The sequence below is a fragment of the Cebus imitator genome, unplaced genomic scaffold (genome assembly GCF_001604975.1).
Source record: "Cebus imitator isolate Cc_AM_T3 unplaced genomic scaffold, Cebus_imitator-1.0 Scaffold362, whole genome shotgun sequence".
In the NCBI taxonomy this organism is placed as follows: Eukaryota; Metazoa; Chordata; class Mammalia; order Primates; family Cebidae; genus Cebus; species Cebus imitator.
This window is the reverse complement of record NW_016107677.1, coordinates 1,317,724-1,341,089: the sequence shown is the minus strand read 5'-3', so window position 1 is coordinate 1,341,089 and position 23,366 is coordinate 1,317,724. Positions and strand designations below refer to the sequence as shown.

Here is a 23,366-nt window from a genome sequence, read left to right as displayed (position 1 = left end):
TTAAAATGCCTCTCTCATTAAGTGTAAAAGTCTAGAAAGGATATTAATTTTAAACCATCTTTCAGAGTTTACACAGGTGATGACAGAAACATAATGTGCTTTTGTTTTTCTTTTAGATCTCCAACTAAAGACATGGACTCAGAAGAGAAGGCAATTGTGGTTTGGGTTTGCCAAGAAGAGAAAATTGTCTGTGGGCTGACTAAACGCACCACGTCTGCTGATGTCATCCAGGCTTTGCTTGAGGAACACGAAGCTACGTTTGGAGAGAAACGATTTCTTATGGGGAAGCCCAGTGATTACTGCATCATAGAGAAGTGGAGGGGCTCAGAACGGGTTCTTCCTCCACTAACTAGAATCCTGAAGCTTTGGAAAGCATGGGGAGAGGAGCAGCCCAATATGCAATTTGTTTTGGTTAAAGCAGATGCTTTTCTTCCAGTTCCTTTGTGGCGGACAGCTGAAGCCAAATTAGTGCAAAACACAGAAAAACTCTGGGAGCTCACCCCAGCAAACTACATGAAGACATTGCCACCAGATAAACAAAAAAGAATTGTCAGAAAAACTTTCCGGAAACTGGCTAAAATTAAGCAGGACACAGTTTCTCATGATCGAGACATAATGGAGACATTAGTTCATCTGATCATTTCCCAGGACCATACTATTCATCAGCAAGTCAAGAGAATGAAAGAGCTGGATCTGGAAATTGAAAAGTGTGAAGCTAAGTTCCATCTTGATAGGGTAGAAAATGATGGAGAAAACTACGTTCAGGATGCATATTTAATGCCCAGTTTCAGTGAAATTGAGCAAAATCTAGACTTGCAGTATGAGGAAAACCAGACTCTGGAAGACCTAAATGAAAGTGATGGAATTGGACAGCTGGAAGAACAACTAAAATATTACCAAATACTCATTGATAAGCTCTCTGCTGAAATAGAAAAAGAGGTAAAAAGTGTTTGCATTGATATAAATGAAGATGCAGAAGGGGCAGCTGCAAGTGAACTGGAAAGCTCTAATTTGGAAAGTATCAAGTGTGATTTGGAGAAAAGCATGGAAGCTGGTTTGAAAATTCACTCTCATTTGAGTGGCATCCAGAAAGAGATTAAATATAGTGACTCATTGCTTCAGATAAAAGCAAAAGAATATGAACTCCTGGCCAAGGAGTTCAATTCACTTCATATTAGCAACAAAGATGGGTGCCAGTTAAAAGAAAACAGAGCAAAGGAATCTGAGGTTCCCAGCAGCAATGGGGAGATTCCTCCCTTTACTCAAAGGGTATTTAGCAATTATACAAATGACACAGACTCGGACACTGGCATCAGTTCTAACCACAGTCAGGACTCCGAAACAACTGTAGGAGATGTGGTGCTGTTGTCAACGTAGTTCGAATGTGTTCTTTCTGACCTGACTTCACATTTTAATGTTTGTTTAATTTAATAGAAAATGCTATTTTAAACACAACTTTCTGAAAAAAATGTAAATCATGTTATAGTATTCAATAGTTAATAAAAAGTAATGTGTTGTTTTTGATGTGAGATTTACAAGGAGACTTTAATTATTACAAGTTTAAGCAACGAACTGTTTATTACAAATGCAGCACAAATAGCTTGTAGGTATAGAACACAGAAATAATTTGATGGGAATCACATGATAATCTTCAAGAGCATCTATGGAAAATGATTTACATAAACTTAAAAACCAGTTCTCAATATTAGACAGTCCAAATATTCACATGTTAAGAAATAGAATTAAAATGTGCTATAATATATATTTTTTCAACACTGTATCATAGGAATTTTTAAATCTGTAAAGTATGTGGGAGCTACTGTGTTGTAACTGTATTAATTCAAATTCTGGTTAATTGATCCTTTAATAATGCAACATATCATGTATATCACTTCCTGAGCCCTTCTACCTGTTGAGACCTATGAACAAGGCTGCTGTTGGGACATGTATAAATATTAGCAGGCAATCAGACATGTATAGGGTATAGATGAGGCAGGGCCAAGTGCTGTGTACAAACAGCAACTTTTATAAAGAACCCTAAAATTATCAAGAGCTATGCATGGGTTTTTGCTATCTGGCAATACAGATATCCTGACCAAACCATGTCCTGTGCAGGCTTATTCACTAAGTGAGCGTTACAGAGAAAATCAGAGTCATAGTGTTTTTGTGTTCTGTCTACAAAAGTTGCAGTAATGGAATTTGGAATCCTCTGTGAATAAATAGAATTCTATCTACTATAATTATTAGCATTTTGTATCTGAACCTACAGAGGCGATATCACATGGATAAAAGACTTATTTTGCTAAAAAAAAAAAAAAAAAAAAAAAAAAAACTTAGTGCTTAAAAAAGTACTAGCAAAATCCCAAACATACTAGTAAGAATCCAAGAAATAGAAGTGATTATTTAGGTCTTATCTTGACTGACAGTCATTACTATGACAGGCTATGGTTTTGCTCGATTTTTAATTGGAAATGTGCTTTCTTCTTTCTTCCTTCTTTGCTAACTTTCTTCTTATCTGCCTTCCTGCCTGCCTTTCTTCCTGTCTTTTCCTACCTTCATTTCTCCTTCTCCTGTCTTCCCTTTATCCTTTTCTTCCTTCCTGCCAAAATACATGATGCAATTATAATAAAATAATTAATTTTTATTGTACTGTTCACTGAATACTGCTGCAGTTTATTTTTTATTTAGCTGATACCTTTCCTGTATGTCAGTGCACATGTAAGTAGAAATATTACTTTACTTCATTTTAATATATGGACATTGGTTAAGAGTCTCAATCTTTCTTATTTCTTCTCTTTTATTCTTATGCATAGTTTAATGCAGGTTTTAACTCAGTTTCCTTATTGTATTACTTTCAAAATTTGAAAAGTATTTACTTTTTTTTAAAGCAACTTTATTGTTAACTCGTTTTAAAAAATCTATAGTTCCTTAAATATTCTTAACATATTTGTTCGTTCCTGTCTATTAATACATCTTTGGGAAGATATTTAGAATGCTCTTACCATTTCAGTTTCGTGAGCATTTATACTATGATTTCTTGTACCAAAATAGATATTTTCAGGTCATATTTCAAGTTAGTTGGTAAGAAAAATAGAAGTTTCCATTCCATGGAAAAATACAGTGATAAGGAGCAATAATTCTGACTTTTTTTTTTTTTTAAGAAAAGATGGAATTGAATAGCCATGAATGAAAGGAAAGTTCACCTGCTTAACAGTCCATAAAATTATTCAACAGCATAAGCTACTGACATATATTTATTTTTCACTAATGGGGCTCAAATTCAGAAAATCATCATAAATGGTAAACCAATTGTAACATTTTCCTACAGTGGAAGTAATCTCTTTGGATTACTTTTATCCTCAGCGAGAAAATAATGAAATAATAGCTCATCTATTTGACTAATTATCTAAATTCTAAGGGGATTTTGATAAGAAGTAGGCCTGGAGAGATAATTTCATCTTAGAAACTTTGAATTAACTTCTGCTTTTATACATTTAAGCACAGTAATGCATTTAAAGGTTAATTCGTCTACATTTTATAGTAAATAACGTTTGCAAGTCTTAGCAGTACCATTGCTTTGTAAATTCATTTTAGAATATCCATTTCCTCATTAGTTATAAAAATGTATTTGTGTTTTGATCATTACAATCATTATTTAATCATTTATCAGTTAGTATAGTGAGTCTTTTAATTTACAGTTATATGTTAATATATTAACAGAAATAGAAGTACTGAAATACAATGCCCTCCTGTCTGGATACTGAACTGTTTGTTATTTAATTAAGTGAGAATTAGAATTATAAATATAGAACTTAATAGAAAGCTCAATGTTATCATTATCTATAGAAACTTTAAAGTTTAAATTCTTGAGTAACCTTACAGGTTAACTATGAAATTGTTATATGCAGCTAGAAGAAACAAACCAAAGCTGACTAGTCTTAATTTCTGTAACAAGACCTAGATTCATCCTTCCACTTGGAATTCTCCTTTTTTTCTTTCTGCTCTACTTGAAATCTTATCCTTTCCACAGTCTTTTTAATTTGCTAGCTCTTCTATGAAATATATTTGTTCCATTTAATCAGTTGGAATATCTCTGAACTCAGAAATATTTTAGAGGTACTTCTCATAAGAAGCATTTTTTTTCTGGCTTAGGCTACATATATTTATGCACTTAAATAATTCCCCTCCTTCAATGGATTCTTATTATATTACTTTATCATCTGTCTTTTAACCTTACTCTTTCCTATTAACTTATTTGCCCCCTACTCACTTTTTGAATTGAATGGCTAAATTTTAGAAGTTTGTAGTTTTTGTGTGTGTGTGTTTGTATACATGGTAAATGATGCTTGTGCATTTTGCACATGAATGAATATGTATTTTTGCAGACTTAAAACATTAACAGTAATTGACCTTATAAATTTGGGGACAGAAAGCTAAATCTTCATTCTACTATGATTTTTTAAATGTGGCATTAATTTAAATTTTAATTTTTAATTCACAGAATTACTGACTTAATAATATCCAAATGCTGTCTCTTTTAGCTGATTTAATAGTTAAATTATAGAATTTTTATTGCGTTGTGTGCTTATGAGAAAAAAACATGTTTTAGAGTTGGATTTTAAAAAAGAGACACAAATTAACTTTAAAATCTTCTAAACAAGATATCTATTTCATTTTGCTACATAAGTAAAATGACACCTCATTAGTGTGTAGAAGGTATTCTAATTCATTAAAATTTTATTTTTATATTTATTTAAATATCTACCGTACATGACAAAATATATTTCTGTGGCTGCATTTTATAATTATTTTCCAAGTATACATATTGTTATATTTAAAACATATTTTTTTTAGTGACAGAGAAATACATTTTATCCTGATATGTAGTTTTAAAATATTAGGCTATTTCTTTTCATGCTGCCTAATTGGTTTAATAAACATGTTATGACAAATATTAAGTATATATCATTTCTTCATGTTGTAACTCATCCAAAATAATAAAATAAATAATTATACCTTTCATGTGATATTATTTTGGGGGTCTTTTATTTGGCTATATTAAAAATATTAAAAATAATTTTTTTTTCAGTTTGAATTACATAATTATTGTTGGGTTTTTTTTCTTTTTCTTTTTTTTTTCTTTTTGAGACAAAGTTTTTATCTCCCAGACTGGAATGCAGTGGCGGCATCTTGACTCATTGCAACCTCCACCTCCCCAGTTGGGTTCAAGCAATTGTGGATTCCCAGCCTCCTGAGCAGCTGAGACTACAGGCGCCTACCACCACACCTGGCTAATTTTTTTTGTATCTTAGTAGAGATGAGGTTTCACCATGTTGCCCAAGGCAGTCTCGAACTCCTGAGCTCAGGCAATTTGCCCCCTCAGCCTTCCAAAGTGCTAGGATTACAGGCATGAACCACCATGCACAGTCATGAATTATATAATTGGCAATCTAATGCACAATTTATTTTAAGATTAGTTATTTCATGAAAATATAAGTATGTAGCAAATATAAATACATAGCAAATAAGAGTGAACAAAACTTTTTATTAGGTTTTATACATATTTGTTCAAATTTATTGTGGAAGAATATGCACACTCTTACTGATAGTCTTCTTACATAACTCTTTACTCATTCTGAGATGTGGTTATTCTGGAGATGGCCCTATATTGTTCATATAGAGATTCCTTACTTTGTTTGGCAGTAGGAAAATTCATTGTATCAATTGCAATAATTTATTTAACTAATCCCCTCCTTATGGGCTTTTAGATGTTTTCCAATAATTTACTATTATAAACAATGTTATTCCATCAATGCATTTCTATAAGACTAGATTGCCAGATGAAGAAATATTGACCAAGGCATTTTTAATTTTAGTGAACATTGATAATTGATCTTTATAAAAATTAATCTTTATGTACTGAGTTGTTAATGTACTCTTCCCACCCACAGAGTGTGCTATTTGTCTTTTAACTTATCTTAATGCAAAAAATTAAGTTATATAGTAGAATATATGGATAAGTAACTTGGGAAGTGTTTTATGATCATTTTTAAAAAGGCCTTCACTCTGAACGATAAACAATTTTTAAAATAATTTCTCCAATACTTCTTTAGAGTGCATTTGTGCTTTAGTTTTAAACTTTAACCATCTGAAATTAAGTTTGTTGCAACACTTAAAAGTGGGGAGATAACTGAGTCTTGTTTAGGTGATTACAAGGTATTCACATTATTTGCCAAATAACGTTGTGCCACTGTTTTTAAACAGCTCCTTTATTGTGAACCAAATTCTGGTACATATTTTAAATCTATTTTTGGACTTTTTCTACCATCCCATTGATTTGGCTGTGTATTCACGTCCAAAATCTACATAATTTGAATTATGGTGAATTTATAATCCTTTTAAGATTTGGTATACTTTAATTATTTATATATTCATATTACTCATGTTTATTTTAAAAATTTTCCTGTTCTTGCTTTTTAAATTTTGTGATGTTTATAATCATCTTGCACAGCTACAAACATAGGCTGCTGCTATTTTAAATTGAGACCACACAAAATATACATATACAATTAGGGAAAACTGACTATTTTAATACTGAGACTTATTGTCTGAGAGCCTCATGTGTTTCCTTTTGTTCAAGTCTTCAATTATGCCCCTCAGCAGGATTTAAAACTTTATTTTATTCGTGCACAAACAGTGTAAGATTTATTTCTGAATTTCATACCTTTTGTGTCACTGTCATAAATGAGGTTTTTCTTCCCCCATTAGATTATTCAATTGATAATTATCTTCATCCAAGTTAAAATGTGGAAATTCCCTACTCACTGATTGTTTTAAGCCCACACTTTAGAACTATATTTTATTCATTGAATTCAATAACTTCACTGATTAATAGTACATTGATTCTTTATAGTACTACTATACTACACTACTAGTAGTACATTAGTACCAACAGTACATTAATTCTTTATAGTGAATTCGTGCTTTAGTTTTAAACTTTCAACCACATTTTCAAATTACTGTTACTCTCATGAATGTAGACTTTCTTTATTATATTATTTTGCATACCAGAAAAGTAAACTGAAAAAATTAGAAAATTCTCTGAAATTTCAAACAAACAACTATCATTATCCTAGGAAAATGAATTAACTGACCAACAAAATAAAGATTAAAACATATTTGAATGCAAAGAAATCTAAGATTTGTACTAATTTGCATAGGATAGAATACCTACAATTTAACGAGTAATATTTGTAACGGCCATGATAGAAACAAAATAGGATATATATTTTATCATTGGTCCAGTTAGGAACTTTTTGAGGCTACAAAATGAATGTTTGCATAAGAAAAATGGTTAACTTGCAGAGTTTCTCAGCTGTGGCATTGTCGGCATTTTGGCAGAAGAATTTCTGGTTTGCTAGACTCTCCCATTAATTGAAAACCATTTAACACACCAGGATGCCTCCTACAAAATGGCAATGTTATCACTATATATTGGGACTGGCAAAAATGTCTTCCTCTAACCCTTCCTCCCACCCCTAAGCTTTCCAAGCATTCCCTAGAGGCTAGTATTGTCCCTGGTGGCAAATAATGAAGCCATATGGGAGTTCAATTATTGTTAGAATAAAACACCACTTATCTTTTAAAAATATAATTAAAAGAAGAAGAAGAAATGACATGAGCTTGTTATATTAAGTAAAAATGCATAGAACAATCTGCTTAAAACAAAGGAGGGCCTTAGTAGATGAAATCTGATAACTTATGAGACTGAAACATAAACATAAAGATGGAGGGCAATTTAGTTGTTTTCTTGAATGATGATTGCTATTATGCTTATTTGCCAGGAATTCAGAAGTCCAAGTTGACTTCAAAGCCTACAGAATATTGTTAATATGCTTCTATAGGTATGGTGCTTCAGAAAGTGCTAATCTATTTAATAGCTATTGAAACAGTTGTCTCAGCACAAGTATTACGTGCTGCTAGGATGAAAGAAAAGTTCAAGTAGACTCAATGTGGGGAGAATATTTTTCTTCAGTTTTGTTCAATTAATGTCTATGGGGTAGTTAGTAATAAATTAGAGCACTAATTATTATTCTGAGATGAGCAAATGATGCTTACGAGTTACTACTTAAAAATTCAAACAATGAGCAAACAGAAAAGAAAAAGGTAGAGATTAGAGAATATCTAGTTTTTGGATTAACTTGATGATTTCAGGCATGACATATTTCTTTTCCACTACAAATATATTTCAAAATATAGGATCTTTATAATTTAAAATTTTAAAAGTGTTTCCTGTATATGATATCCTTTTGACTTTCTTATTTCTTTGCTGAGGCTCTTTAAAGAATTTTATGAACATCAAACAGCTACAGAGTAATGAGCAATGTCAAAATCAACTAACTGAGAACTGGAAACCTGAAGGCCATAAACAATTTGAATTCCAGGATGTTAGATTCCAACATGGAAAATAATTAAAAATAAAAAAAATTAAAAAATTAAATTAGATAGCCTTTAAGGTTTTCAGCTTGGTCAAATTTTATTAAATAATGTATTAAATGGATTTGTTACAAGTACAACAAATATTAGGTGTTTATTTATTGGACATGGCTCTATTCATTTTATCCTGGGTAGAGCCACCTTAAGAAGAGGTTAAATTAAAGTAGCCTACTAACTGGAAAAGGAGAGTGTTAAAACTCAAAACTCTGCATCTCCTGATACCTTCACTCTTATCTCTCATTTCTTTCCAGATTAGTAAGGGTGAGGGTGTGGGTTTGTTATTATTGGCCATGATAGGCAAAAGAGTCATGGTTATGTTAGCTATACAAGGTATGGCCAGGAAAAAATGAACATTATGTGTGCTTCCAGAACAGAAAAAGCTATTCTGGAAACAGAGGTGGAGAGAAAAGTAACTTGTAATATTTATTTTTATATCTCTAGTCCCCAACAGAGGTTAGAACCTAATATTTGCCAATAAATGTTAATAAAATTAGATATGTAACTAAAGGGCAAGCATAGTGCCTGGAGCTTTGTAGTTCTTCTATAAATGTTAACTCTTATCATTGTAAGTAATGAAAGAGAAGTTAAATTTCTATTACAGGTAAAATATTGCTTACATGCTTTACTTAAAATGAACACTACTTTCTCTCTTTCCTGTTTCTATCACTCAAGGCAAATATACTGATACTTATACAGATACACAATCAAGATATGGTTTTTACATTTCAAATACTATTTTGAAGTTTTGCAAATTATTCTAAGCAGCATTTTTCATATGCCAAACAAGGGAACAGAAACATTTTATACCTTTTCAGAACTGAAGCTAAAATTTTGAAATGTTTGTTACTATCATGTGAAACTTGCAAGTCACTCTTCTCTAGTAAGTGTCGGTGCATGGCATGGTGATTGGTAATACTTGTTCTGCTTTTCAAGCAGAGATCTTTTGACCAAAACTCTAAATTACCTTTGAGGGAAAGAGCCCGAAGATGGATATCAAAGTGCATATCCCTCTTTTAGCATCCACCCATACCAACTCCTTCTTGAAGTTGTCGTTCAAAAAATCATAAAATACAAAAATGTTAAATAATATGAGAAATAGAAGTTTCACAAAGGATGGGGGTGGTAATGCAAACTGGGATTTATCATTCAAAAGTAAGACAGACTAAGGAAGAAAGTGTCCTTAGTTGGACATTTAACTTTTAGGTCAAGACAAGTCATGAGTCTTTTGGAGGTAATTCCCAAACATGTTTCCACAACAAACACACAAAGAGTACTTGTAAAAATACAGATTCCTGAACTTCACCCTGGTGAATTTGATTGAGGTGGTCTGGATTGCAGCACTAACTTTTGTGATTTTAAATATCTAGCCAAATGATTCTACAGAAATGGCAGTAGAATGTGGTTTCTTAGCTCACAGCAAACCTGGTGATTAAACACTTTACCAAGCTAAATGAAGGAATGTGGAGACCAAGCATTCCCAAAGTGATCCATAGAGCTCATTGGCTTGGAAGAAACATAAAAAGCACTAGATCCCAAGCCGAGGATAACTGGGAAACAGAAATGTGTTAAAGGGCTGCTCCATAGACTACAGGTGTCCAAGGCTTATTGTCTCATTTTAAAACAGTGCCTAATCTAAGATGAAAATGAAAGAAGTAATCAGATCGTTGTGGGAACTCCTGTTATCATACTACAGATATTTTTTATGTGTCTTATACTTTTTTCAACTATGACATTAACAGGGCTCGTACATTAGTTAACTGTCCAAAAGTGTCATTTTTCTTGGCTCAAATTAAATGTAATTTATGCTATAAAATAACGAAGACAAGTCCTCTTTAAGAAGCTAGGCATATTTCGTTCAAATTTGGGTTCAAGCCCCATTTACTTGCATGATTTTAATCAAATGATTCAACTATTCTGTTCATGAAGTTCCTTAACTGGAAAATTATAATAGTAATAATGCCTAAATTTTTGGAATGCTTTAAGGACAGGGGATGTAGCATGAAAAATACTCAGTATCTCGCCTTGTATAGAGTAGGCTCTTATTATTATAGTAGCTATTATTAGTCCAATATTTTCCTGATTTTATAATGAAAGGTGTATCATTATACTTATGTCAAAAAATATATCAGTGCCCATCAGTTTGAAGAGTAGGTTATGCTGCAGTTTCTCTCTTGGTTCTTGGGGATTATTTATAGGGTAACTATTTGTTCATTCTACTGTTATTTCATTTGAGTATTTATACAACTTTCACTCTATTATAAAAGTGTTTTTAAACTATTTTACTACAGTCCATCACTGAAATAAAAAGTCTGTATGTGAATCAAAAGAGAACAAAAACGGAGGTATACGGTCAGATATAATACAAGTATTATTTTAAGCAATGCATGTGTTCTTCCTTGAAGGATTACTACATGTTTATACTAAATTTGGGGCAATAGCCAAAAGTTTCCTAACACCTAATAAGACAACATAAAGTTGCACTGTATACGGTCATTGAAAAGATTTTCTATACAAAATAGACTGAGCAATTAAAGGCAATAGAAACGTCTAAGTATCCCAGAATAGACCACAAAATGTTCAAAGTTAAGAGAGGTTGATGTCACTTATGTGTTATAAAGACTATTGCTCAGGATCAAATGACAATTTGTCAAAAAAATGTTTTATTTTTTTAAAAAATCATTTTCCCAGTAATGCTTAATTATGTTAAGGAATCAAGTTATAGCCAAGGAGAATTGCAGATTGTTATATTACATGTTTTTCTCAAAATAAAGAAATAAAGGTCATAAATATTTGTTATAAAACCCAGCATTTTACATATATATGAATTATATATGTAATTAACTCTCAATGCTTAAAAGTCATATAGAATAATTTAGAAATTCTTAATGAGAACCCTTATACCTAAATTGCTAATATAACACAGAAAAAAAAGATACAAGATTGTTGGCTAAAAATACTACAGCATGTATTTGTTCTATTCTACAAAAGCTGTTTTTAGAAAGACTGTATTACTGTAAGTATAGTATAGATATCTTATTTTAAACAGGCATTTTATAATAGATAAATACTGTTACATCAAGACTGTCACAATCAAGACTACAATTTCTAAAAAATGCAAAAGATTATAACAAAAAATTAATTACATAAATCTATCAATCAGGAAAAAAATTAAATTGCTATATGAAGGAAAATTTGCTATGACAAGTGCAAAAAATTATCTCAGTGGTTTATGTGTTTTGTCTTAGGTAGTCTGTATAAGTAACTATTTTTGTTTATTTGAAAAAAAATGCTTAAGAAATCAGTGGAGTAGAGGATTCAAATTTTAACAAAGGGAGGTAAAGTAGAAAAAAAAAAGTGATCAAAGATGAAAAATAACCCTGCAATACTGAGTTTTAAGCCTTAGAAAGTGACAGTAAGCAGGTGACTCCTAGTGTGAAATTAGCAATGAATTTTGAGGTCATACATGTGAATTAAATTTTTCCTTTTCTGAGCTTCATTTGAGTCATTATCTTCAAACCTCATTAGTATTCTTTTTAGCAGAAGTATTGTTTTATAATATTTTGGAGAACGAAGAAGATTCCACGTCCACCTATCAGACAAGGTGGAGTTGAGAGAAGCTGGGGGAAAGCAAAATGTTGAGCAGAAAACAAATCATAATATGGGAGAACCCAGTTAATGGCTAAAAGTGATATGTGTACTATAATCATTACAAGTACGGTATCCTGTATTATTTTTAATTTTCTTGTTTGTATGTGGAAGTTGTAATCGCCATTTAGGCAAAAAAACTTTTAAAAACACCTTGTCTATACCTAATGTAGATGACGGGTTGATGGATGCAGCAAACCACCATGGTACAGGTATACCTATGAAACAAACCGGCATGTTCTCCACGTGTACCCCAGAATTTAAAGTATGATTTTTTAAAAAAGCATCTCGTCTGCATTTAATTAACTCTACTGTTTATAATGGGCTGTTTGTGTCAAAGATGTGTAATGCTGTTGTCTAGTTTCTTTTGTTGCATCCTTCCATTTTGCTTCTTCCACAGAATGCCATTTTCAATATACCTGTTTATTAGTTGGATAAACAATTCTTCAGTAATAAGCCCAGTGGAAAGCAAATATTAATATGAATTTAAAGCTTTTTTCTATAGTCTTGGAAGTATATCTTATACCTAGAATTATTATTAGAAAAATATACTAAATTGGCCAAGCACGGTGGCTCACACCTGTAATCCCAGTACTTTGGGATGCCTGAGATGGGTGGATCATGAGGTCAGGAGTTCAAGACCAGCCTGACCAACATGATAAAACTTGTCTCTACTAAAAATACAAAAATTTGCAGGCATGGTGGCACGAGCCTGTAATCCCAGCTACTCAGGAGGCTGAGTCAGCAGGAGAATCACTTGAACCCGGGAGGCAAAATTTGCAGTGAGACAAGATTATGCCACTGCACTCTAGCTTAGGCAACAGAGTAAGACTCTGTCAGAAAGAAAGGAAAAGAAAGAAAAAAGGAAAGAGAAAAAGAAAGAAAGAAAGAAAGAAAGAAAGAAAGAAAGAAAGAAAGAAAGAAAGAAAGAAAGAAAGAGAGAAAGAGAGAGAGCGAGAAAGAGAGAGAGAGAGAAAGAGAGAGAGAGAGAAAGAAAAGAAAGAAAGAAAGAGAGAAAGAAAGAAAGAAAGAGAGAAGGAAAGAGAGAAGGAAAGAAAGAAAGAAAAGAAAGAAAGAAAGAAAGAGAGAGAGAGGGAGGGAGGGAGGGAGGGAGGGAGGAAGGAAGGAAGGAAGGAAGGAAGGAAGGAAGGAAGGAAGGAAAGAAAGAAAGAGAAAAATACATTAAATAAATGTTTTATATGAAGTGTTTAGCTTCAACACCAAAAACTATATATCACCCTATTTATAAAAAGAACTTTCAAATACTCTACATAATATTCTTTCTAAAGGCATTTCAATGAAATAACTTACTAATTATTTGAGCATTGTTTTAACAACTACAAAACACTGATAAAGTCTTTATGATTCTATATTAAACAGCACCAATAAATTTATATCAAATAGATGCATATTGCTAAGAGTTTGCAAACAAAATTTAAAATGTCAGTTTAACAAAAGTCTCCCAATGTGATTTCCCAAAAACAAAAATAAAGCAAAACAAAAAAATTAATATAGAAAAATAAATTGGGAGGAAAAAGATAGGAGTGGCAAGTTTCCATTCTATTTGGTAATCATAGGAAATATTAGAACATTGATCCCTATAGCATTGAGAGGAGAGCTTCAAGTGGCTTTATTGATATATGAAAATGAATGATCACTCCAGAAGCCTGAGGAAGATGGAGGTAGCCAGATTATAGAAATGTAAGCAAAACGATTTTAAAATGAATCAAATGGCATTTAAATTAAGGTATATATTAGGCATGGATTTTGAGTTTCCAGCAATCTTTAGAAACATTTATAACATTATTTCAATATCTGTGAATAATTATCAATAACATTTAACTATCTTCCTCTAATATCACTTCACTTTAGTTAAGCTAGAGAGAAGGCAATTTATGGCTGAACTTTGGCATGTTAAGGAGTTACATTTTGAATATGTGCAGTTGGAAAGAGATTAGATCCTACCTTTATCTTAATGTCATAATTTTAAAAGGATTATTTTAGCAATTAACATGTTGGATATACATGTAGTAAATATACCATTCTTAGGAAGAAAATTACATGGCCATTATTTCACACAAAAAATAATGAGTTGCAATGACTGAGAGTGAAGGACCCCCAAATTACTATAAAAATATAAAATTATCTGCTTATTTTGAACTGAAAATCCTTCAGACTTTTCATACATACACAGAAAAGCAGCTTCTCATATCGAAAGAAATTAAAGCATGTGATATAAGCTAAATATGCAAAGCCTGATGCAATGATGTATCATTACTGATAGACTTAACAGCATTTTGTGAAAGTCTCCGTCACCATGGAAGCTCAGCTGAAACTGGCTCTGTAAGTTTTTGTCTCCACCTTACTGCACCTAATACCACCATTAGCTAGGCTCATGGGTATTCACTACTTTAAGCTTCACCCCACTATCGTAAATGTGTAATTAGAGCCCATGCTTAGTGTTCATCATTCCTCATAGATGCAAATTAAATGAGGCTTGAAGAGTATATGCTTTGTCCAGGCTAAGTGAGTAATGAGTTTTTATGCATAATGCCAAGGAAGTTTTTCTAGATGGTTAGAACAAGAACACACAAGTCAGGAAAAGAAAAAAGAAAAAAAGATTGATGATAGCTTTCCTGAGCAATCAGTGCTCAATTGTCAAATATGTGAATCACCTCGGCTGCTGCTTTTTCCTCATTTTGCCTGCATTTTGGGAGCTTGAACAGTTAACTCTGTTAACCAGACATCAGTTATTTAAATCAGCCTTTTCAGAATTTCCTTTGACTCATTACTCTACCAACTCCTCATATTCAATATTTCCAAGATGAGTTAATTTTTGTTATGTACTTCTCAGAAATTCAATCTTTCTTTTATCATAGTTTTTTAAGTTAGGTCTGGGGGGAAATTAAGAGTTTATGAACTCCAAACCCATCACGTTACAAGAACAAAAAGAATCCCAGACAATTGAAGGTTTATAGTTAGTAGTGAAATTATTACTGCAATTCAGACCTTTGAACTCTCATTAGAGTACTTTTTAAATTCTTCAAATTGCCTTAAGGAAAAGTGGATTCCTCACATTTTTCTGTTAATGCAACCCTTGCTGTTTTAATTCTGAAAAAGAATTCTATTCAACTGTAGCTAAATTTTAATATTTTCCTTAATTATAAAATTATCTTACTTAGGAAAAAAAAAAAAAAGCATAGAAAGTATCACATTGCCCAGGAAGAACTTGAGCCTGGAGTTGAATTCTCCTGTAACTCACACCACGTATCCAGAGAAATAACAAACGGATGTTTGCAATATTCTGTTTATCTTTGTTCAACTATCTCTTCATGCTCAGTCACTAGAAAAATGCCTACAATTGACAAATGTTTAATGAGCATTGATTGAATTAAAATTAATTAGTCATTTGACAACTAGTGGCACAATTAGAAGACCTGCACCCTTTCATCTATTTCAACAAAAAGTTCACATTTTTTGTGTGTGTATCTCCTACAGGAAAATACCAGTTATTTCCAAAGTAGCAGAAGAGAGGTGGTTTTAAATATTGTAAACATTGGGCAACATTTATAGAAGCATTATTCCTTATGTAGCATTAATTTAAAAATATTTCCTTGTTGGTCTGTTTCTTTATTGCAGTGAATATATTTACAAGGCAAATTGCCCATGATTTACGAGCACTGACAGACATGTACCTCATCCAAGTTGGGACTCCTTAGAGAAGAGTTTGCACTACCGCAGCGTTTCTTCAGTGAGTGCATTAATTCACTTCAAACTTGTGATGGATGTGAAAGATGAGACCTCTTTTCTATGGGAACCACATCAAGAAAATCCTATCATTCGTTCATTTACTCAACAAATGTTTATTGCTCGTGGCTCTCGTTTTTTTCAGTCCTTTCATCTTTATGAGAGGAGTGACACTAGGACATTCAAGAAGTTATCTGTGAAGCTACCCTCTGGAGCGTGAGTCACTGTAAGGAGTTGGCCTGCCTGTTTACCTCACCCTACTCTTTCTACCACTCCCAAGGGACAGCATGGGAGAGAGAGTTCACACAAGGTGACAAATCTCCAAACAATTTGTTTATTCAGGCTCTCCCAGTAATCCAATATCATAGATAATTGAGAGTTGACTGTACTCTAATTATAACAAAGATATATTGAGGTTTCATCTGTAACCTAGGGCACACCACTCAGGATGGGCGAAGAACCTGAATTTGGATAGGCCTGGACTTCAGGTAGCACATTTAGCAAAGGGAGTCAGAGGAGAGAGAGTAGATCATAGTATTATAAATGATATGAAAACAAAAAATTTTATGACTAATGAAAAGAAATTATGGGTGGCTGCAACAGTTCACCTGTGGGGTCCTCACTGCCTGTGCCACGTGCTGTTTTTACTCTCACAGTGCTACATCTTGTTGGACGGTGAAAGTATTGAAATTCCACTTTATGTGTTCAAACAATGGTTTGCGTTGCAGATTTTCTGCAGACTTTGTAGACTGCACAACAAATGTCCCCTGTGTCTATGGGAAGCCGTCACTTTTGACTGTACTGTGAAACCATTTGTTGCTGGTGTTAAGAGTTAAAATCCCAAAGTAACTTTATAATTAACATGACTTGTAGATTTTGCTGGCAGCTTCCAAAAACAGAATATGAATGTTCAATTCTACCAGCAGCATGAGGTCCCGTCCTCAATGGCATTATGCTGCCAACTGCACGATAAACACATTCATGACTTGGGTAACTATTTTTCACAAAATGCTGTACTAAAATTGGGCTGCAGGCTATATGTGGTCTATTGCCCTGGCTCTAAGCATCACCCTTGGTGGCTTTGGAGCAGACCATTTCTACCTGGACCAGTGGCAAGAAGGCCTTGGCAAGCTCTTCAGCTTCAGTGGCCTGGGAATATGGACACTAATAGACATCTTGCTAATTGGAGTTGGCTAATTGGACCAGCAGATGGTTCTTGATATATTTAGCTCTGATTATGTGCTTTGAAGAGGAACAATGTTTAGTAAAAGTCCTTTTGCCTGTAGGAGTTGATGCAGTGTAAATGATATATTTGTATATTTTTAATGTGTAGCACTTGTACTTTGCCTGTCTTGATGAAGTAAAAAAGAAAAATGAAACACTGAAAAAAATTAGAATTGAATATTCTAAATACTGGAAGAAATGCACCTACACAATATTTATAGTATATATAATAATAATCTCACTTTAATACAGCAGTTCTTTGATGCTTTACAAAAATCTAAAAGTATATTTTATCCATGATATTGGCCAACCATCATAATTCATATAAAAGAAAGTTGAAAAACAATTTACCTACATTTTAGAGATGTTGAAACTTAACTTTCTCCCAGCATTTCCATATGGTTAAAATTGTAGGCAGGGAATAAGTATCCAGTTTCGTTTTGTTGTTGTTGTTGTTTTTGTTTTGAGATGGAGTTTTGCTCTTGTTGCCCAGGCTGGAGTGCAATAGCACGATCTTGGCTCACAGCAACCTCCGTCTCCTGGTATCAAGGGATTCTCCTGCCTCAGCCTCCCGAGTAGCTGGGATTGCAAGCATGCACCACCACACCGAGCTAATTTTGTATTTTTAGCAGAGACAGGGTTTCTGCATGTTGGTCAGGCTAGTCTCAAACTCCTGACCTCAGATGATCTGCCCAGATTGGCCTCCCAAAGTGCTGGGATTACAGGCATAAAACACCGTGCTCAGCCAAATATCCAGTTTTAAACCATATCTGCATTTTCATTTCCAGAAATTATTTTAATTGATTTTTTTCCTTTTCTTGTTTTATTTTCTATTTTCTGGTGTGTGTGTGCGTGCGTGTGTGTGTGTGTGTGTTTTAATACCAGAAGTTTTTTGGCTTTGTTTTTTCAGTCACAAATTAGAAACTCCCACAAAAATCCTTCATAATTTAAACTTTGGTTTGTACTTTGATAGAAGATTTTGTAATTATTTAACAAAACCCATTTAACAAATATTTGATGAATCCTACAGTGAATATAATACATATTAAGTAGGTGGTAGTTGCAAAAGAAGTATGATTCAAGACGGGGCACAGTCTCTAAGAGCTTGTTGAGGAGGCTAAACACACAACCATAATAGAGTTGAGTGATGATAATAAAAATAACATGACACTAACTTTAGGACTACGTGGAAGAAAAAATCAGAAAAGATAGTTAACATTTTTGAGGACTAATATTTAGCTAGGAACTTTGCAATTACTATCTTATTTCAGTTTCACAACTCTGAGAGAAAGATGTCATCTCAACCTTACAAATGTAAAAAAAAACTCAACCAACCAACCTGACACCAAAAGAGGATAAGCAAATTTCCCACTATAACAAGATCAGATTTGAAACTAAATCGAAGATCTTATCTTGGACCCCGAAGGACTTGGAAAGTTATACATAGAGAGAAAAAAAAACAGTATAAGCAATGGGATAAAAAGATGAGTGAAGGAGCAAAAGCTCTGAGGAGTCTAGTCTTGTTAAATGAAACAGGCTTGGGGAAAGTAAGAAATAAATGTTGCACAAAGCTTGTATTTAATTTTAGTATCTAACAAATTGGCAATAATATGATCAAACAGTTTTCTGAAAACATTATTTTGAAAGGGTATACTGAATAGATACAATTGTAAAAGTCTAAGCAGGAGGCAATGTGGCATTAACAGGTGGCTATGACTGGGGTTATTGAGCAAAATATGTGAGCCATTCAGTAATATTATCTGTAAGAAAGCATTTGAATATGTGGGTTATAGTGGAGCTAGAAGATAGAAAATAATATAAAATTATAAATTTATCAGAATTAGTATAATCTCAAACAGACAAAATATTACAGATTTAGATTTATTTTGAGGTATTGTTTGAATTGAAAAATTAATGGCTATAACCAAGAGAAATCCAGAGAGCAGTGACTGAAGCCTTGACTGTTCATTACAATGACTTTAAGACAATTATACAGATCCCAAAATCTGTGCTATACCCAGACCAATTAAATCAGGATACTTGGAGGTAAATATAATCATTAATGATTTTTAAATATTTCCAGTTTGCAGCCAAAGTTAAGAAGCAATACTATAGAGCACGAGAATTGAAAGTGTGGATATAGGTGAGATCAGCAGGCAGTGGTGTATGTAAATACACATAGTGGAATTCTGAATCAGCCAAGTAGACAAAGAAGAGACCACAGAGAGGTAGGAAAAACTGAATAGTGCAAGATCCTGAGGGCCAAACAAGAAGCCAAATAAGCAGGGATACTCAATAGGCCAACTGTTCATACACAATTAGGATGAGAACTGAAAGAAGGTTTCAGGTTTGTTGAAAAGGAAGTTCACTGCTGACTAGAGAATCAACTTTCAGGAATGTGGTGAAGATCATATTACAATTAATTGAGAGAATGAATGTTGAAAAAGGAGTGCTAACTTGTGTGAACTAGTCTTTCAAAAAGAAGTGGTCTGGGGGCTGGGGAAGAAAGAAATGAATTGAAGGAATTTGATATTTCCTGATGAATGACCTATGAACAGTTTAAACTGAAAGAAAGGAAGTAAGAAATAGAAGAAGATTAAACATATATACAAAAGAAAAGACCAATGAAACCGAGTCCAGGAGAAAGTTAAGGAACAGTGAGATGCAAATGCATATAGAGGATGAGTCCTGGGGGAATATATTAGCACTATGTTCTTGGATAATAAAATGAATTAGGAAGAATAACTTTTTTGTGTTGTTTTGGTATTTTATTTTTATTTTTTAAATTTTTTGACATTGCCTTTCTTCACATGTTCTAAGAATGACTTTGAATTCTCTGACAATTAGAAGGCATGGCCATTTTCTTAGGGTTTCAAAGTGGGATATGTACTTTGAGGAGAGTTAAGAAGATCTGGGATAGTTTATGTGCTAACTTTGGTAATGTTATCAGTAAGACACACACAGAGATTTCAGAGCAGCAGTGGGGGCTCAGTAGCGATGTCTACTTTGTTAGCACAGCTTTGAGACTTCTTTCAATAAGGCTCTTCTCTTAGGGAAATTGAGGGCAGGGTGACTGTGAAGTAAGTTTGCTGTGTATATGATTTATATATGGAAACTGACAAGAAGGAAAGAGTAAAAGCAGGCCCTATAGATTCTGAGAGATTTTATAGGAGTAGTAAGCCTACTATGAAAATAGCCAAGCCTGGAGTTCCAATCGGTTACATTGATAAAGCCAGAGGTGCATGTAAATACTGACTGTGATGACCAGTAGTGAGGAATTTGTTCAATCACATAAAAAAAGTGAAAGAAGTAAGATGAAAAAGGTGTTANAAAGAGAGAGGTGCATGTAAATACTGACTGTGATGACCAGTAGTGAGGAATTTGTTCAATCACATAAAAAAAGTGAAAGAAGTAAGATGAAAAAGGTGTTAAAAGAGAAATATTTCAGAGTTTATGCATAGGCCATATAAGTTAATATCAAAATACCATGAAGACTAAGAAGTAGGGGCAATGAAGTTCACTAAATTTGAAGACTTTAAGATAGGCGATATTGGATATTAAAAAATCTTATAAAGGCTTACAGTCTAGTCTATATAAACCAGTAAATAGAACATACTACAACAAACAACATACTATGTATTCAAGGAAAATATTCTAATATTTTAACACAAGCATTTGCCAATAATTGTTCACTGAAATATTAGTCAGCTCTTTCAACAGAGTAGAGGGTGTCCATGGCCAATAATTTTGGTAAATATTGTGTCCTTCCCTTAGGGAAACAGGAGCCTAGGAGAGCCAAGGTGACACCATTTTAAAATCAACTAAATCTTAGAAACTAGCAAGGTGCATTATTTGCCAGTCATAACCCATGATCCTAAGCTGTTTATAGTTGAGGAAACAGCCTAAAGATACCTACAAGGACACACTCCTACAACAGTAAAAAGTCCAGATCCCAATAACCATAACAATATGTGCTTTCAAGATATTTGTAGTTATGCTTTGATGTCCTTACACACTAAAATGACAGAGATAGTTTTCTTTAAATCAATAGAGTAATAAATACTGTCATGCTGTCAGCCAAACTGCACGTAGGCAGAGCTTAGTTTAGCCTTTACATAGACAAGGCCACAATAGAGAAAAACTTAAAGCCAATGTGTTTCTTTGCCTGCTTTGTGAGGACGCCCTACTCTGTAATGGGTGTCCTCAGAAAGGGGATGTCCATTTAACTAGCAATACACTGTCTCTTCTCACTGCACCCTGTGACTCTATTTGAATTCTTTCCTATGTGGGATCCAAGAACCTTCTCTTGGGGTCTAGATGAAAACCAATTTTTTCTGGTAACACTACTATCTAGTATTGGATATTTACAATGCACATTAGTACATTACAAGATCTGAGAAGGCCTAATGTAAGAACACACACATGCAAAATACACAATAACAAACTACCACCACAACAAAACCTGTTTTACTCAACCTAAGCCTAAACTTATTGAGTTACTGAACTTCTTTTTTCTGTTACACCTGAAAGACCCACTACAATAGCATTTTATACAACATTTTTGGAAAGTGACTTTCCTAGTTTAAATTTAATTGTAGCTTTACAAATTATTATCTTAGATTAATCAGGAAGTAATTAAATTAATTTAGAATCTTTTATTTTCTTCTGCATTTATTTATTGAATTAAGTAGCCAGCTAATTTCTATTTTTCCTTTTATTCACTATACAAATGTTAACTTCATTTACATTTAATTGTACATGAGTTGAAGCATGTATTTATGTACTGGTATTAGAAGAATATACAAGCTCTCATATTTCAAAAAATATGAGAGCATTATTGATAATCTTTGCCTTAAAATGTTACTAGATACAATATGATAGAGAATATTATAGTAACAAGAATTTAGAAAAAGAAAATGTTAACAGGCCCATCAAACATACACTTTTTTCTATGCAACCATATACACACTCACACACACACACACGAAATACAATGCATGTGCATATACTGATTTATGTAATATACTATATGAAACTCTAGATCATATATCAGAATGTTAATGAAGGTATATTATGTAGAAATTGATTTCATTTGGCTTGATTATGTGTTCTAACTTTTCTTTTTTTTTTTTTTTTTAAGACAGGGTCTCACTCCTCGCTCTGTCACCAGGTGCCAGGCTGGAGTGCTGTGGCGTGATCTCGGGCTCACTGCCACCTCCACCTCCCGAGTTCAAGCAATTCTCCTGCTTTAGCCTCCCGGATAGCTGGGACTACAGGCATGCTTCACCAAGCCCAGCTAATTTTTGTATTTTTTAGTAGAGACTGGGTTTCACCATGTTGGCCAGAATGGTCTCAATCTCTTGACCTCAGGATCCGCCTGTCTCGGCCTCCCAAAGTGCTGGGATTATAGGCGTGGGCCACCGCGCCTAGCCTGTATTCAAACTTTTCTAATGTTACAATAATTAAATGGAAAGCTATTAGAATGAGGAAGCTCTAACCCTCTGGGTTCCTTCACTGTCTGCTTAATAAACTCCTAAAAACTTTAATTTGCCAAAGTTTATCTTTTAACACTATAATTATCATCTTATAACCACAAGGATTGTTTTTAATAAATCAATTTGACCACATGTTCCACTGACAAGAAGAGCTCAGTCCTGGCTTAAAAAGGCTGCTTCATATTTTCATAGGGAATTACAGACAACTGCAACACAAATGTGAGTCTGTCTCATCTGCAGGCCCACACACAGGCTAAGAGGGAAGCTAGTTGGTGTTATACATAAAATTATGTTGCCTCAAATCTGTAGATAGGCTGAACTATATGATTATAACTGCATTTGGTTGACAAAAATGTTTTCATAAAGTATTTGATTAATTTCCAAACAATTCAAGAAGCAAATATTCATTTCAAATGAATAATAATCCAAATGTATGCTAAAGTTTCTTAAAAGAATAATTTGAGATCAGGTATCCTGCTAGGTTGAACAATATAAAATTACTGCTATTAAACCATTTTTTTTTAACTTAGCTCCAACTAAAACTTAAATGTGCATGAAATCAGGATGTTAATCATTTACACTGGAGTGTATCTGATGAATTGAAGGCTAGTTCTTATATAGAAAATAACTTGAAAGAAGAAAATAAATATTTTTGTTGTTTAGAATTGCAAACATGTCTATTGTTTTCCCTTTCTTATTTTCTTATATCTAATGGTAAAGAGTTCCAAGGACAAACAATAGTTTGAACATTTTGAAGAC

At 33.2% G+C, this 23,366-nt stretch overlaps 1 protein-coding gene and 1 pseudogene across 2 annotated transcripts in view; both read left to right on the top strand.

The window, feature by feature from the left end:
* RASSF9 (Ras association domain family member 9) overlaps positions 1-1,524 on the top strand; it is a 28,704-nt gene extending 27,180 nt beyond the window's left edge. For both annotated transcript variants that reach the window (XM_017506830.2, XM_037730813.1), the window contains exon 2: positions 117-1,524. In XM_017506830.2, coding sequence (XP_017362319.1) covers positions 117-1,377 — 1,261 coding nt within the window. In that variant the 3' untranslated portion in view covers positions 1,378-1,524. The remainder of the gene's footprint in view (positions 1-116) is intronic.
* Positions 1,525-16,454: 14,930 nt separating this feature from the next.
* Positions 16,455-17,117, top strand: LOC108288047 (annotated as a pseudogene).
* The last annotated feature ends 6,249 nt before the right edge of the window (positions 17,118-23,366 follow it).